We start from the raw sequence: 15,282 nt of genomic DNA on the forward strand, positions 1-15,282 counted from the left end.
TTGCATTTACCCCCTTTTTTTTAAAGTTGAGAACAGGGTTACTTCCCCTGACACACTAAAGGGGGATAATTCAGAAAGACCAGTAATTCTCTCCCATTGACTTTAAGCTAAATCCATATTTCTTGGCATGTAACATTTTTGTTAAAATTCCAATCTGTGTGTGACACTGTTTCAATCTTTTTCTAAGTCTGGTTTAAGGAATGTATTGTCCATGAAGTCATTATCATAAGTGATTTCCCCAATTCATGTCTGTTTCCATCCTGATCCTTTCGCCTCAATATCATGAATATTCAATAAAACCAGGCACAAAATCCAACGCTTTCGATTCTTTACAAAAAAGACTACAAAAACTACCATGTAAAAGCAGAGAGATTCAAGGAACAGAGTTGCTATGAATGGAATTGAATTTTATTTGACATATTAATTGAATTCATGCACAGGGCATAATTTTATGGAATACAATTACCGAGTAATCAAACTTTAGCATCATTCATGGTAATTAGCAGCATGTCGCTGATTGGTCATCATTGACTCAGTATTGTTTTTACATGTCTACACTGTCACATAAAATATTTTATCATTGCTTCTTGATAAAGACTACAGAGCCTTGTGGAAAGGTCGCACAGCCATAGAAAGTCAAAGTATTGTATTCCATAGAATTGTGTTCTGTGTATATCAAGTGCAATTATTAAATGCCATTGAAACAATACTTCAATCCAGTTGAAAACATGTTAAAGATATTGTATTTTGAGCCTTGGGTGAGTTGCAAATATGAGAAATTGTTTAGCTGAGTAAACTAATTAACACTTCATGGCCAAAGGGCTTGAATATCTTTTGTCACATTTTGGTTTCTTCTTTTCTTATTTTCAGACAGCAGTTACATTTAATATACCAGTGATGTGTTGGACAACTTTTAATCGTAGTGAAGAAAAATAAATATTGACGTCACCAATTTTAATAAACCAAGATAAAGTTATACATTAAATAATATTGTTTTAAAAATGCTTTTTGTCAATGAAATCATAAATTTACTGAACTTCACTGATATAAAATAGTTGAAACAATTTATTAATTTGTTTATAATCCACAGTTAAACTTTGCGTACAGTCTGACTATTGACTAGTAAAGATGTCAATAGTTGGATGGGTTTTTGTTATAACATTTGCTAGATATTCATTCCTGATATCTAAGTTGTGGTATAAAAGGAATTCAAGTTAATACTGATATGTTCCTGTACTAAAGAAACTTTCAAGCACAAAGAAAACATTGTGCAGAGGCAATGTCTGGCATGCCTTTTTATTTTTTATTTATTGCTATTATAAACCAGACCTTCAATACCATTAATTATGAAATAAGAAACACTGAACATCCAGTTACAGTTTTTATGAAAATAATTCCCAGACAATGTCAGGAAATTTTGTCGCCTATTCTGACACAGTTATTTTGATCAAAATCACTTGATCTGGAGACATTGTTACATAATATTAATTTTTCAATAATGTTCATAAAGAAATAATTTTTTGGGTCTTCATCTTTCATTTTACAGCATATGAGGTCAGTTTCCAATCTTTGTCAGAAAACATTAGGGCCTAACTGGATATCTGCACCAGAGACTTTTATTAGATGTTTTTGAAGCGATTTGACAGCTGCTGGTATAATCTGATCAACTTGGTCTTTCTCCTCTGTTGTAAATTCACTAAGAACGTAATCCGCCACAACATCCGGTTCCCTGCTCACTGGACGATCTATGCCCAATTTTACTCGTAAGAAAGCCTGACAAAGCAAAAGAAAAACAAACTGGTACATTGCATGTGAAAATTGTTAAATGAAAAGTGTTTTCTAATAAAGCAGTCCCGTAATCCTTCGTGATCATTTCGCCATAATAATTTTTATTAAGTTGGGTCTCCTTCATGGTTATTACCGGTAATGACATGTCTCTGATTGAACATCATTAAATAAGTATTATTATTTACATGTAGGCCTATTGCTCAAACATATTTTATATTTTACTACTGCTTGATAAAAACTATAGAAGCCTTTATTCTCAGTATTAAACAGTAATTGTATTCCATAGTAATTCCAGTTACAAAAACCCATCGAAACAACTTTTCTTAGCGTTAGGTATTGTTAAAACATGATTAAAGTATTAAAAAGTGCATATATTCTTACATCAGTTTTCAAGGAATTCATCACAGACTTGACACCATTATGACCCCTGAAAAATAATTAAATTGATTTTAATATATTGGTTTTTTATAATGGATCTAAAAAAATAGTATGAACAATACTGACAATGTCGTATAGAACATTCTTTATCTCCTTGCTATAATATCTAATCTTACTGTAACCCAAGTTACTCTCTAAAATTTTTAAACCTGATAATGTCCTTGGTCTAGTTACTATGACTACTTCCATAGTGTATTTTATATATAATTCCAGTTATATAATTTCACTATATTATTCTCTGGGATGTGCTCTCAAAAGAAATGCTGGAAATAACTAAAAGCCATGGGAAATGAATGAAATGAGGTTTAAGAATTCTCATCAGAACAATACAACCAGGATTTGTTTTCCATCTGAACGATTAAACCTTAGCCTTGATCATTTTAATTTATGTAAACCAGATCAAATTGGATTTTTGTAATCGCTTTTGGGTTTTAAATTGATCAAAAGTAGTTTTTGCAGTTTTTGCAGAAAACTTGTGATAACTCCCTTTAAACTCAAATCAAGGGATAAAAAATTATAGTGATCTAACCTTGAACTACCACCAGATTTAATAGATATTCTCCCCAGTGATCTATCTAATTCATCTTGTACTATATAAACATTCTCTGGTGATATCTTATAATGTAGAGCTGAAAAAAATATTATAAACAATGATATCTTAAATCACATTAAGATGACCATTTTTAATTGTTAGCTGAAAGGAGCACGAGGAATTAAAAATGAAATGAAATGAAATGGGGACCTACTCTTATTTCAATTTCCAACTGTCAACGGTTCTTTCGTGTGCATGAGACCTCGATTTTTTGTCCCATCAAAATGACTACACACACATTGTCCCTTGCCAGGCCTTCTGTCCTACACCACTGACAAGGGGGAACCACGCTTGAAATTTGAATTTAAGCTATTGCTAGTGAAAGCTGTACACCATTTCAACATAATCTTTTGAGTGGCAATTAGCGATCGGGAAACAGATTAATAGAACAAAGTTTTTATGGGGTACAATCACTAGTTTTATTTCGACAAGTATCCTCTTATCGTTATCAAGCACAATGACATAGTAAACTTGAGGTCAGAGAGAGAGAGAGAAATGGGGTTTAACGTCCATTCAACACAAACTAGGTCATTTCGGGACTAACATATGGTTTAAGTTTATTTTAATAATTCGCCTGCGCATAGGGGTCTTTAGCAGTGGGAGGAAACCGGAGGACCCGGAGAAAACCCATGAGGTTGGACAGGCGACCCTACTCTTTGTCACGTACAACCGGGGATTCGAAACCACGCCAGTTGACTCAGTCAATGACAGACTTTATGATACAGCGTGCGCACACTAACCATTCAGCCATCCAACCCCCCAAACTTGAGGTCAATATATACTGTTAATTAATCTATGTAAATGGTTTCCCCATAAAAAACTTTGTTCTATTACAATTTCAACAATTGATTTATCTACAGACATTAACATTTTGATCTCGCACACTTTTTACCCCATTCAAAGAGGTCCAGAGACATAAGTGAAAGTCTGACGTTAACGATGGAGGACCATCAGACTGGGCAGCTTTTCATCAGAATCCCTTTTCTGATCTGTCACCATCTTAATCTTATATCATGGAGGTTATGTTTTGATGGAAGATCTATGTCCTGGGATTTTTTAAAGGGCCTATTCTTCTAGCCTATGTTCTTGGTACAGCAAATCTAGGTTGAATACAAACTTGGATGTGAAATGACTTGAAATGAGTTACCATTGTCCTGTCTCTCCCTTGCCATCAAATAAATGTAAAATGGTGTTTAATTTCTGCCATTCCAGTCATTCTAAAATATAGTAATCTACGGAACTTAAATGTGTTTAGGGTAAGGGAAGAAATGGGAACAATTTTTTCAGATTTCAAATATCACGTGTCTGGAAACTAAACTACCAGTTTGCACACAGGTACTGGTATTCCATTCTTATCCCATCCTTGTCAGCCTAAAAGCCATTACCCTTACACGTTTAAAAATTTGTGGCCCAGAATAAAAGTACCTGCTTGACTGGAAGCTATACTATAATGTTCTCTATAAGTAGGCCTACCTGTTTTATAAACGCTGGTTCCATTTAGATTCATTGGTTCTTTAGGTTTTAACAGAACCAATTCCACATCGTCACTCACAAAACATGATGTTACATAGCCTTTACAACGTTTACTTTCATTTATCCACCTAGCATTTAACTGAGCCGCTAGTCTATCAACAAACATCATGCCAATATTATGTCGGGTTGATGGTAGCTGATGGTTTCCAAGTCCTACAATCTGTTCATTGAAAGAAATGTTAAAATTAATAAAATTAGAGATATCAAAAAGTGGTGGAGACACTGGAGATTCGAAATGCAACAGTGCCAAAGCAAATCAACATAATGATAAATCCAATGAATTATGAAATCAACAATTATTTTTTCACCAAAATTGCAAAGTTATTATATCAAATGTACATAGGCCTATTCTTCAAAAGCGATTACATTTATTTTCTTGGTGAGAGATTCAACAAATAAAGGAAATTTCATAAAATTACTAAATATCATAATTCATGATCAAAAAGAACCTCAACCTGAAGTTTTTTCTTGACACAAGCCACAAGGTGACTTACCAAAAATTTATTCCTGTTGCTTTCTGTTGATAAATTTACAGCCATTGTAGGTGTACATGTTTTCTGTTCTCTAAAAAGTAAAGAAATCAAAAATCCAAAGTGTCTGCGCGACATATTTAGTTTACTCTTGATAAAACTGGATAAAATATGAAAATATGAACGTGAATGACACAATAACCCGAAATGAAAGCTGAGGTGATTTCTTATGATGACGACACTGACGCAGTATTCGATTGGTTAATAATGACAAGGCTCTTCCCTTGTTACTAAAATTAGATTCCATATCTAAAAATAGCCATTCCAGTCTTTGGACCATGGCTTCGACAGGGTTGCTTGCTGGGCGTTTAGCTCTGGTAACAGGTATAAAATATAAGTTTAGTAGGAGACCGGAAGGTTGCTGAATGATTGCGATTAATTTTATATTTAATATTCTTTTTGATTTATTTTTTTAAAAAAAATGTGCATTCACTGTCATGCATTACAAATCGCAATTTGCAATTATGAATTATGACTGGTATGGTCTTTATAGGTCTACTTTAGGCCTATATATTATATATAGGGTCCCATCTGACCACATTATTAGTTGACTTTGGGTTTCTGAAATCTGTCTACAGAGAAAGTTTAGTATTTTCAATTACAAGTGAACTTGTGATTATATAGTCCACAAAAGATATAATTACTAATAAAACTTGGTAATTAAGCCCAATAAGTAAATTTTCATTTTATAAGCTGATAAACCTCAGTAAAGATGTAAATTGCAGTTTAAACTCAGTAAACAAAAGAGATTAAAGAGAAAAGTAAACAAAAGAGATTAATGAGAAAAGTACTAATTGGTGCCAATTTTAATTGATCTTGGTGTAATCTAGGATTAAAAGATTATCTTTATCTTTGTGTCTTTTTCGAATTTATCTACAAACAATTAGAAATATTAAGGTATGCTTTTATTTATGTGCTCGGATTAGCTCAATAATTGGTTAAATAATTCAGCAGTGAAATGAATTATTATAGTGAACCATAACAAATAGAAATTTGGAATCTTCGTTCGTTCATTCCTGGGAATCACGTGGCTAAGTGGGTAAGACGCTGGCTTGCTACCCTGGAGGTCGGGTGTTCGATCCCTGCATTGGTCGTGAAAGTTCTACCAGATTTTCCCGTTGGTTTCCCCTTGTCAGTGATGCAGAATGGAGGGCCTGACAAGGACAGCTGTCTAGTTGTTCGGATGGTATGAAAAACCGAGGTCCCGTGTACACATTGGCGTGCACGTAAAAGATCCCTTGGTAGTTGGAATTCAATGTAAGAGTAGGTCGTAGCGACGCTGCCCTGGCAAAATTTCCCTCATAGCACACTGTATGGCGTATGCCCGTCTTCATTAGCCCAGGTTAGGAGCAGAACAGTAGGACGTTAAACTCCATTTCATTTCATTTCATTTCGCTTTGTTCATTCCTGGTCGAGTTTTACGTCCACTTCCACCAAAGGTGATATCATAGACAAGCTGTTCAGTTCTAGCCTATACTGTGAGTTGGCTACAAAATGACGGTATATAGAAAGAAGGAATCGGGTGTCACAATCCTATATTTAATGCTTAAAAAAACCATCATCATTAAACTTGGCCGTCCCACCCCACCCTTGTACCGCTTCTGAAATTCTGCATAAACAAACATCACATGCGGGTCTCACAATTTGCAAGTGCCTTTCCCTAAAACTTCAATGTGAAGGAGAGTTATCTGGCGAGACAGTTTTCATTGGCAGGGGTGTAATAACTTTGTGAATGCAGTTGTTTTCAGAATAACACATTCATCTACAAGTACTTTTTTTTAACAGGTGGAGGTAGTGGAATTGGTAAAGCTGTTTGTCAAGCATTTGCTAAAGAAGGAGCTAGAATAGCCTGTGTTGATATCAATAAAAATAATGCAGAAAAAACAGTTGAAATTTTACCCACAGGTTTGCAAATAGCATGAAACAATTTTACTGTTTATAAATGCCTTCAGACTGGAGGAGGGCAATAACTCACGCAAGCCCTTGAAAGTAATAAACAACATCATATGGTCATTTTGATTTTTGTTTTGTATTTGCCTTTGAATCAATAACTTTGACTATAACTGTAGTACCATATTATACGCCCACATTTCATGTGGACGTATTATGCTGTCCCCCCCGGTACACCTACAATTTGTTTGTGGACACTCTTCAGGTCACAATTTTTATCCGATTTTGACAAAACTTGAAATATAGGTCTATCTCCCAAAGATGTTGGTTCCTTTCGATATTGGCATTTATCGGACCATAACTTCATATATTATGGCCCCTGATTGTACGAAAATCACATTTTTAGCTTGTGGACAATCTAGAGGTCACAATTTCCATCTGATTTTGATGAAACTTGACATGTATATTTATAACCCAAAGATCTTGGTTCCTATTGATTTCCGTGCATATTAGATCGTAACTTCCTGAATTATGGCCCCTGATTGTACGAAAAATCATGTTTATAGCTTCTGGTCCCTCTAGAAGTCACAATTATTATCTGATTTAAAAAAAACGTTACACCATAATGTTAGTTGATTTCGAATTTTGTTAAAATTTCGTGAAAACTCCCAGAAAAATGGCTGTCCCTCAAAAGCAAATAATGTAAAAATATGGTATATTAAGGTTGTGGACCCTCTAGAGGTCACAATTTTGATCTGATTTTGATGAAACTTGAAATACATGTTTATAACCCAAATGTTCTTGGTTCCTTTCGATATTCAAGCATATAGGATTGCAACTTCCTTAAGTATGGCCCTTGATTGTACGAAAAATCACGTTTTTAACTTGTGGTCCCTATAGAGGTCACATTTTTTAACCGATTTAAAAAAACATTCGACTATATCACCGTTACACCCTAATGATGGTTGAGTTCAAATTTTGTTAAAATTGGATCGAAACTGCCCGACAAATCTCTTGCAAAATGTGGGCGTATCTTGCATGGCAACCGTTTGTCTATATATAATAAAGAATCAACATTATTGTAAGCTACTGGTACAAACAGTTTGTCAAACTATCTAATAAGCAGTAATCGTATGATTTTAAAAAAAGAAAACATTTTATTGAAGATAAAATAGATCTATATTAAAATTAATGTAGATCTAATAAAGAAAAACTAACCTGTTGCAAATATTTGCTTCAAAATGTTCATCCAGAGTCACTGTAGTTAAGCAAGAATTCACTTGATCCATTGTGAAGCTATAGAAAACAAGTGAATAAGTTTCAGTGTACAAGAATATTTAGATGATAATTGTGATCAATATAAAATATTAAATTTTCTTACTTCGATTCATAAAAAAATCCCAACAAATAACAATAGACAATACAGCTGACACAGGTTGATGACATCACAATAGAACTTATTAAAGTAGATTATTGTTTGTTTTATATAGTATAGATTAGGTGAAGAACATGCATGTATAACATCTGGTCACAGCTTCAACTCTTTCAGGGGTTTTTTTTTTGCATAATTAAATACTACTAAATCATATACTTCTAATTTATGTAAAGCCTAAATGCTTTAGTAATTCTATTACCGTATATCAAATTCACAGTGTATTTAGTGTGTTTGATCTAGGTGTAGACCTACATGTGGCATATTCCCCAACCTTTTTTCAGTTATAAATATAGATATCATTTTAAAGAAAATAGTGAAACTAGATTTAATGAATGCCCACAGGTTCAGATCTGTTTAGGTTTTCTTGTGATTATTAAGACACCTGTACCATTATTTTTATCATTCAAAATATGGATTGAAGTGTAGGTGTTGTGGTCGAGTGGTCTAACACGTGCGTTGATTTAGATCTTAAGGTTTATAAGTGACAGGGAATAATGTTTGTCCATCCTCATAGGTTTTCTCCAGGTTCTCTAAAGATCCTGTTACGCAGGCAAATTATTTGAATAAAATTGAATATGTTAGTTCCAAAATGACCTATTTTGTATCAAGCAATCTTTAACCCCCAGTTTTCTCTTTCCCCAGTAAAAATATGTCAGTTGTATAAAAAAAAATCAGATCACTAACTTGTATTTTTTCCAAATCTTGCATATTGTCAGAATCTATACAAATCTTATTTTACAGATGTACAACATGTAGCATTCGAAGTGAATGTGTCATCAGCTAATGATGTCAAGAATTTGTTAAAAGATGTGACATCAACTTTCTCCACACCACCATGTATAGCTGTCAACTCTGCTGGTATAACAAGAGACAATTTTCTGTTAAAATTAGATGAAAAAAGTTTTGATGACGTGATTGATGTGAATTTGAAAGTAAGTTGATTGATGTTGCTTGCAGATCAATTTAGACTGTAATTCTCTGAAATAATATTGCCAATCATTTGGTACCGTACTTTTAATGTAGTAACATTAATTGTGTTCAATTCCTGATTCAATTGATAGCCATATCAAACAGACTGCTTTTTGGATTAAATTTGACAATTTTTGTTGTTATATTTGTCTTCACCCCAGTTTGTCCGACAGCCCAACCACACTTGCTTGACAGAGTATATTTTTTATCTGTAATGATGCTGTGTATCTATGGCATTTATCATTATTTGCATACTTATTGCCCTTGACATAGCCACACTACATCAAAAATAGCTCAGTATGTGTATCTACCATGGTGATTGCTCATGTTATATTCCTTTTGGTAAGATGGGATTTTTTTCCCACCAGTTTAAAAAATGGTAATGAGCATTGTAATTTTTTATTACAGGGAACATTCTTGATTAATCAAGCTGTTGGTCGTTTAATAGCAGAACATAAAATAAAGAATGGGTCTATTGTAAATATAGCAAGTATTATAGGAAAGGTAGGCAATACACTTCTTGATCCAGCCAGGTTAAATAGTGTCTGTCTTAAAGAAGAAATCCCAGATATAGAACAGGTTAATTCTGTGTGGAAGTTTTAAGAACCACTTATTTTAGTCCCCAGCAACTAACCAAAGCCCTGTAATACGTTTTCGAAGAGATGCTAATGTCCAATTGTCAAATGGATTTGGAGACAAGCTTATTGACTTGCAATCACCTTGTGTCTGGATAAACCTAATAACTCAGATATATTGTTGCATTTAACTGCTTTTTAGCAAGGTTTCCAAAAATGGTATTGAATAGTCACATTTTGAGCTTAGCTTGTATGTTCGGTAATTGACCTAGATGTGGCAGAATACAGCCATTGCGCATGATAACAATAACACATAAAAGGCTCAAATAGATTTCATGTATGATATATTTATTGACAAGATATTGAATTTTATTGACACAGTACATGGGTGTTATTTTAAAGTAGCTAAGTCTCTTACTCAATATCATCCAAAATCTTCAACATTGAAAACACGATTTATTTGTCAAATTAAATCAACATTGATGTTGTGATCTTACCGGAAAAAGATGGGCTTTTGATATCCAATATTTAAGACAAAATAAACATTTTACCATTGGTACACGAATCGTGTACCATAATGCGCTTCAGCCCCAGTTATATCAAGAAACTTGAGGGACGAGGCTAGACACATTGCACCAAATGAAACGGCGTATAGTAGACTGGAATAACCAGACGCTAGAAATTTGCACTCGCTTGAGACTGCTGGCTTATTTAGGCGAACATAACTGATTTGAAATTGGAGTAAAAACGGAAACCATTGAATGTAAATCAGTTTATATACATTCATATTACAGTATTATATGCGTTGCGACCCACTTTTGTCAATTTATAGGTCCCAAATGTTAGCGATTTAGCTGCTTTAAACTCTATATTATATTTAAGGCAGGTAATATTGGACAAGCTAACTATGCTGCTTCAAAAGCTGGCGTTATTGGTTTAACTAAAACAGCTGCAAGAGAATTTGCTAGGTGAGTATAGTAAATTCGGAGATAACTTTTTTAGTTCCTGTGTAAAGAGTCATTTGACTATCTCTGATGTGCTAATGCATAATAATATCTACTAACCTTGCCAACCAGCAATCTTTGATTGATTGAAGTTATACTTGGATATCATGCTGACAGAAAGGTAAACCCAGAGAGTAGGAAGGGTTATTCTTGTTAAGATTCAGGACTGAATAATCCTCACTTGATGAGGACAACTTGTGGGTATAATCATTAAATCTACAAGGATGTTCAGAAAATGTTTATTTATATTCTTTACAGTATTGGCATTTGCTTGAGATAATTTTGATAACATGTAGAATTAGATATACAGATGTAAGCTTTACATGTACTTCTCTGAATATTGTACACATTGCTTACAAAGCATATCATCAAGGGAGATAATTCCTTTACATTTGTGTTCATATTCACGGGACAGAGATAGAGAAATGTACATTCAACACAAACCAGGTCATTTTGGGACTAACATATGGTTCAATTTTATTTCAATAATTCTCTTGTGCGAATGTGTCTTTAGCAGTGGGAGGAAACTGGAGGACCCGGAGAAAAGCCATAAGGTTGGATAGACGACCCTACTCTTGTCACGTACAACCAAGGAATCGAAACCACGCCAGTTGACTCAATGACAGATATAATGATGCAACGCACATGCACTAATCACTCGGCCATCCCCCAACCCCCCTCCTATTCATGGGACAAATAATAGATACATGTAATATTCTCAAATGAAGTAGTGTAAAATTCATGTTTATATAGAGGTGTTTATTTTATTAGGTATGGTATACGAGTTAATGTAGTATTACCAGGATTTATTGTAACACCAATGACAGATACTGTGCCTGATAAAGTTTTTCAACAAATGGTTTTACCACTTATACCCCTAGCTAGGATGGGACAACCAGAAGGTAAATTATCAAAACTGTTTTGTCTGAGGATATCCTCAAAATTCTATTTTACCAAACATACTTGCATGTAATTGATGTCTACTACATGTACTTTTTTTTAATGTAAAATTGTTTTAATAATATATTAAGATACTCATTTAAAAAAATTAATTAAAGAATAGATATTTCATCAATAAAATCTGTTTCTTCATGAAACCCTCTTATAGTGGTTTTAAACCAAATTGAGCTGGCAGCTCACAAATGTTTGTTTTTATTTCAGAAATTGCTGATACATGTGTATTTTTAGCATCTAATAAAAGTTCATATGTAACAGGGGCTAGTATAGAGGTTACAGGTCAGTATATTTTAAGCTTCTTGCTTGTGGACACTCTACAGGTCACAATTTTTATTTGATTTTGACAAAACTTAAAATATAGGTCTATCTCCCAAAGATCTCAGTTCCTTTCGATATTAGCATATATTGGACCATATCTTCATGGATTATGGCCCTTGATTGTATGAAAAATCATGTTTTTAGCTTGTAGACATGCTGTCCCTTGTACGCAAATAGTGTAAAAATATTGTATGTCAAGGTTGTGTACCCTCTTGAGGTCACAATTTTCATCTGATTTTGATGAAACTTGAAATGCATGTTTATAACCCTAAGATCTTGGTTCCTTTCGATATTCACGCATATCAGATCGTACCTTCCTGAATTGGCCCTTGGGCCTTGATTATACGAAAAATCACGTTTTTAGCTTGTGGTCCCTCTAGAGGTCACAATTATTATTCGATTTAAAAAAAACAACGTTTGAATATATCACCGTTACACTGTAATGATGCTTGAGTTCAAGTTTGGTGAAAATCGGACCAAAACTGCCCACAAAATGGCCACCCCTTGTACGCAAATAGTGTATATATCAAGGTTTGATCGATTTTGATGTAACTTGAAATGCATGTTAATAACCCAAAAATCTTGGTTCATTATGATATTCATGCATATCACGCTGGTAAATTCTATCAGAATCTAAGAATACACTGTATTGTAGCTGTACATACTTTTTATACACCCACATGGAAATGTGGACGTATATTGCCGTCTCCGTCCATCATCCACAATTTCTTGTGAACGCTCTAATGCCAAAATTTATCATTCAATAATTTCCTTTTATTATGTCTAGAGTTGTGGCCCTTGTTTCACTTTGTTGAACCTTGTGAACGCTCTAATGCCAAAAGTTAACATCCGATCTTTGTGGAATTTATATGCAATATTTAAATTAGGGAAACAAAGAAGCCTATTGAATTTCAGCAATATCCATTTATTATTTCTAGAGTTATGGCCCGTGTTTCACTTTGTTTAACCTTGTGAACACTCTAACAACAAAAGTTATCATCTGATCTTTGTTAAATTTATATGCATTATTTAAATTAGTGAAACGAAGAAACATATTGAATTTCAGCAATTTCCGTTTATTACTTCTACAGTTATGGCCCTTGTTTCACTTTGTTGCACCTTGTGAACATTCTAAATCTAAAGTTATCTGCCGATCTGTATGAAATTTATATGCGTCATTTCAATTAGCAAAGAGAAGAATCCTATTGAATTTCAGCAATTTCCATTTATTACGTCTCAAGTCATTGCCCTTGTTTCACATGTTGTACCTTGTGAATGTTCATATGCCAAAAATTATCATCCGATCTTTGTGAAATTTATATGCATTATTTAAATTAGTGAAATGAAGAAGCCCATCGAATCTTAGCAATTTCCGTTAATTACCTGTACAGTTATCTGGTGATTTGTATGAAATTGATATGTGTCATTTATATTAGTAAAAAGAAGAATACTATTGAATTTCAGCAATTTCCATTATTACTTCTACAGTTGTGGCCCTTGTTTCACTTTGTTGCACCTTGTGAACGTTCTAACATCTAAAGTTATCTGTCGATCTGTATGAAGCCTATTGAATTTCATCAATTTACAATAATTACTTCTCGAGTTATAACCTTTGTTTCACTTTGTTCAATCTTGTTAATGCTCGATTGATGAAAGTTATCATCAGATATGTATGAAATTTATATGCATCATTTAAATTTGTGAAACGGAGGTCTATTTAATTAATTTCAGCAATTTTCATCAATTATGTCTAGAGTTATGGCCCTTGTTTTATTTTGTGAACCTTGTGAACATTCGAATGACAAAGTTATCCGATTTGTATGAAATTTATATCAAATTTCAAAATTTTCTGTAAATTACTTCCAGGGTTAAGGCCCTTGTTTTAGTTCGCAGAACCTTGTGAACCCTCAAACGAGAAAAATTATATTCTGATCTATATGAAATTGTATTGTAAATGCCCCCAATTACTTACAAAAGAATAAATATGCAACAACCCTTGTCAACCGCTTAAATGATTTAGCTGCTGTGGGCGTGTGTTTCATTGCCTAGCAACCTATCTTTTTAGTAACTTATATTCCATATAATTGTGTCATGTGTTATTCTCATTCAGTTACTAAATGCCGCTTAAACAAAATATACTTATAGGTGTTAAAGAAACAAACAAACTAATACAAATAGATATATTTTTAAACACTTTTCAACAGTGTCAGTGTAATGTCAGATAAGAATTTCCTACAGACTGTGGTTTGCCAATTAGTTCTGTGATTGCAATATTCACAAAATATATAAAGCACCAGGTTATAATTAAATGTTAGGTAAAATACAACCCACTGATAAAAGATTATAATATAAAAACAATCATTGCCATAATGCTAAACTACTGGTAATTTAATTTGGACCCATCAATGTTTAATTTGTTTCTGTAACAAATTGTATTTGAATCCCACTCATGTAGTGTATTGTTGACTTCAATAAATAACGGCACATTATTTCTAACATTAATTATTATAAAGAAAGGAAATGAACATGGAAGTTTATTAAAAACATATTATACTGAAAGGAATGGAAATGATGTATTATTTTTGCCAAAATCTTGTCGAGAGAATAACTTCAAAAAAAAGTCCATGACCACAAATCTCATTAGACTTTATTTAAGGTTGCAAAATTTTTGCTGTTTTTTTTTTTCCAGGTGGTATGTTAATGTAAAGACAAGATGTAGAGACAGTTCAATCTTAAACCATATATCTATGTTAAATGCATTTATCAGGGATAACCATCAAATATAATTGTTTAATTTTGTATTGAATATTTTTAATATCTTTCTGTGTTTGCATTGTTATATTCAACTTAAAAGGCAAAAGAAACACATGTGTCATACAAAATCACTAGATAGTCAGCTATGACAATTATTAATTTAGTGGAGCATAGTGTTGGGAATTGCCACATTAGGGTGTTTTTCACAATGCAATGTTTGTGGGGGAGGGCTTATCATGCCCTTAATTAACAACCGGCAGCAAAGGTACCCATGCAAGATCTATAAACACTGTCAATAAATCCCCATAGAGCAGGCTATAAAAAATGTATTGGATAGCTCATAATTACATAGTGGAACTGTTTAATGTGTATACCGCTGGTCGGGCTAATCTTCGTGAATATCAGATGGGCAAGTTTTTCTTTTCCGTAAGAGGTGCACAACTTTAAAACGAATTATATGGAGAAATCAGAAAATGTACTAAAATTGTCAATTTAAATA

General features: G+C 33.4%; 2 protein-coding genes across 2 annotated transcripts; one reads left to right on the top strand and one right to left on the bottom strand.

Annotated features, from left to right (window-relative positions):
• Window positions 1–939: 939 nt before the first annotated feature.
• Window positions 940–5,059, bottom strand: LOC126827911 (peptidyl-tRNA hydrolase). The gene is made up of 5 exons (XM_050557525.2): window positions 4,846–5,059; window positions 4,292–4,511; window positions 2,756–2,855; window positions 2,170–2,215; window positions 940–1,773 (listed from the first exon to the last, which is right to left on the bottom strand). Exons 1-5 carry the CDS (start codon window positions 4,957–4,959, stop codon window positions 1,573–1,575), a joined length of 681 nt encoding a protein of 226 aa, XP_050413482.1. The 5' UTR covers window positions 4,960–5,059; the 3' UTR covers window positions 940–1,572.
• A 78-nt stretch (window positions 5,060–5,137) lies between these two features.
• Window positions 5,138–14,848, top strand: LOC126827818 (estradiol 17-beta-dehydrogenase 8). Its single transcript, XM_050557415.1, has 8 exons — window positions 5,138–5,205; window positions 6,667–6,786; window positions 8,948–9,138; window positions 9,584–9,679; window positions 10,633–10,718; window positions 11,526–11,656; window positions 11,916–11,990; window positions 14,719–14,848. The coding sequence occupies exons 1-8, from the start codon at window positions 5,160–5,162 to the stop codon at window positions 14,733–14,735; spliced, it is 762 nt and encodes a 253-aa protein (XP_050413372.1). The 5' UTR covers window positions 5,138–5,159; the 3' UTR covers window positions 14,736–14,848.
• The last annotated feature ends 434 nt before the right edge of the window (window positions 14,849–15,282 follow it).

The sequence above is a fragment of the Patella vulgata genome, chromosome 1 (genome assembly GCF_932274485.2).
Source record: "Patella vulgata chromosome 1, xgPatVulg1.2, whole genome shotgun sequence".
NCBI lineage: Eukaryota > Metazoa > Mollusca > Gastropoda > Patellidae > Patella > Patella vulgata.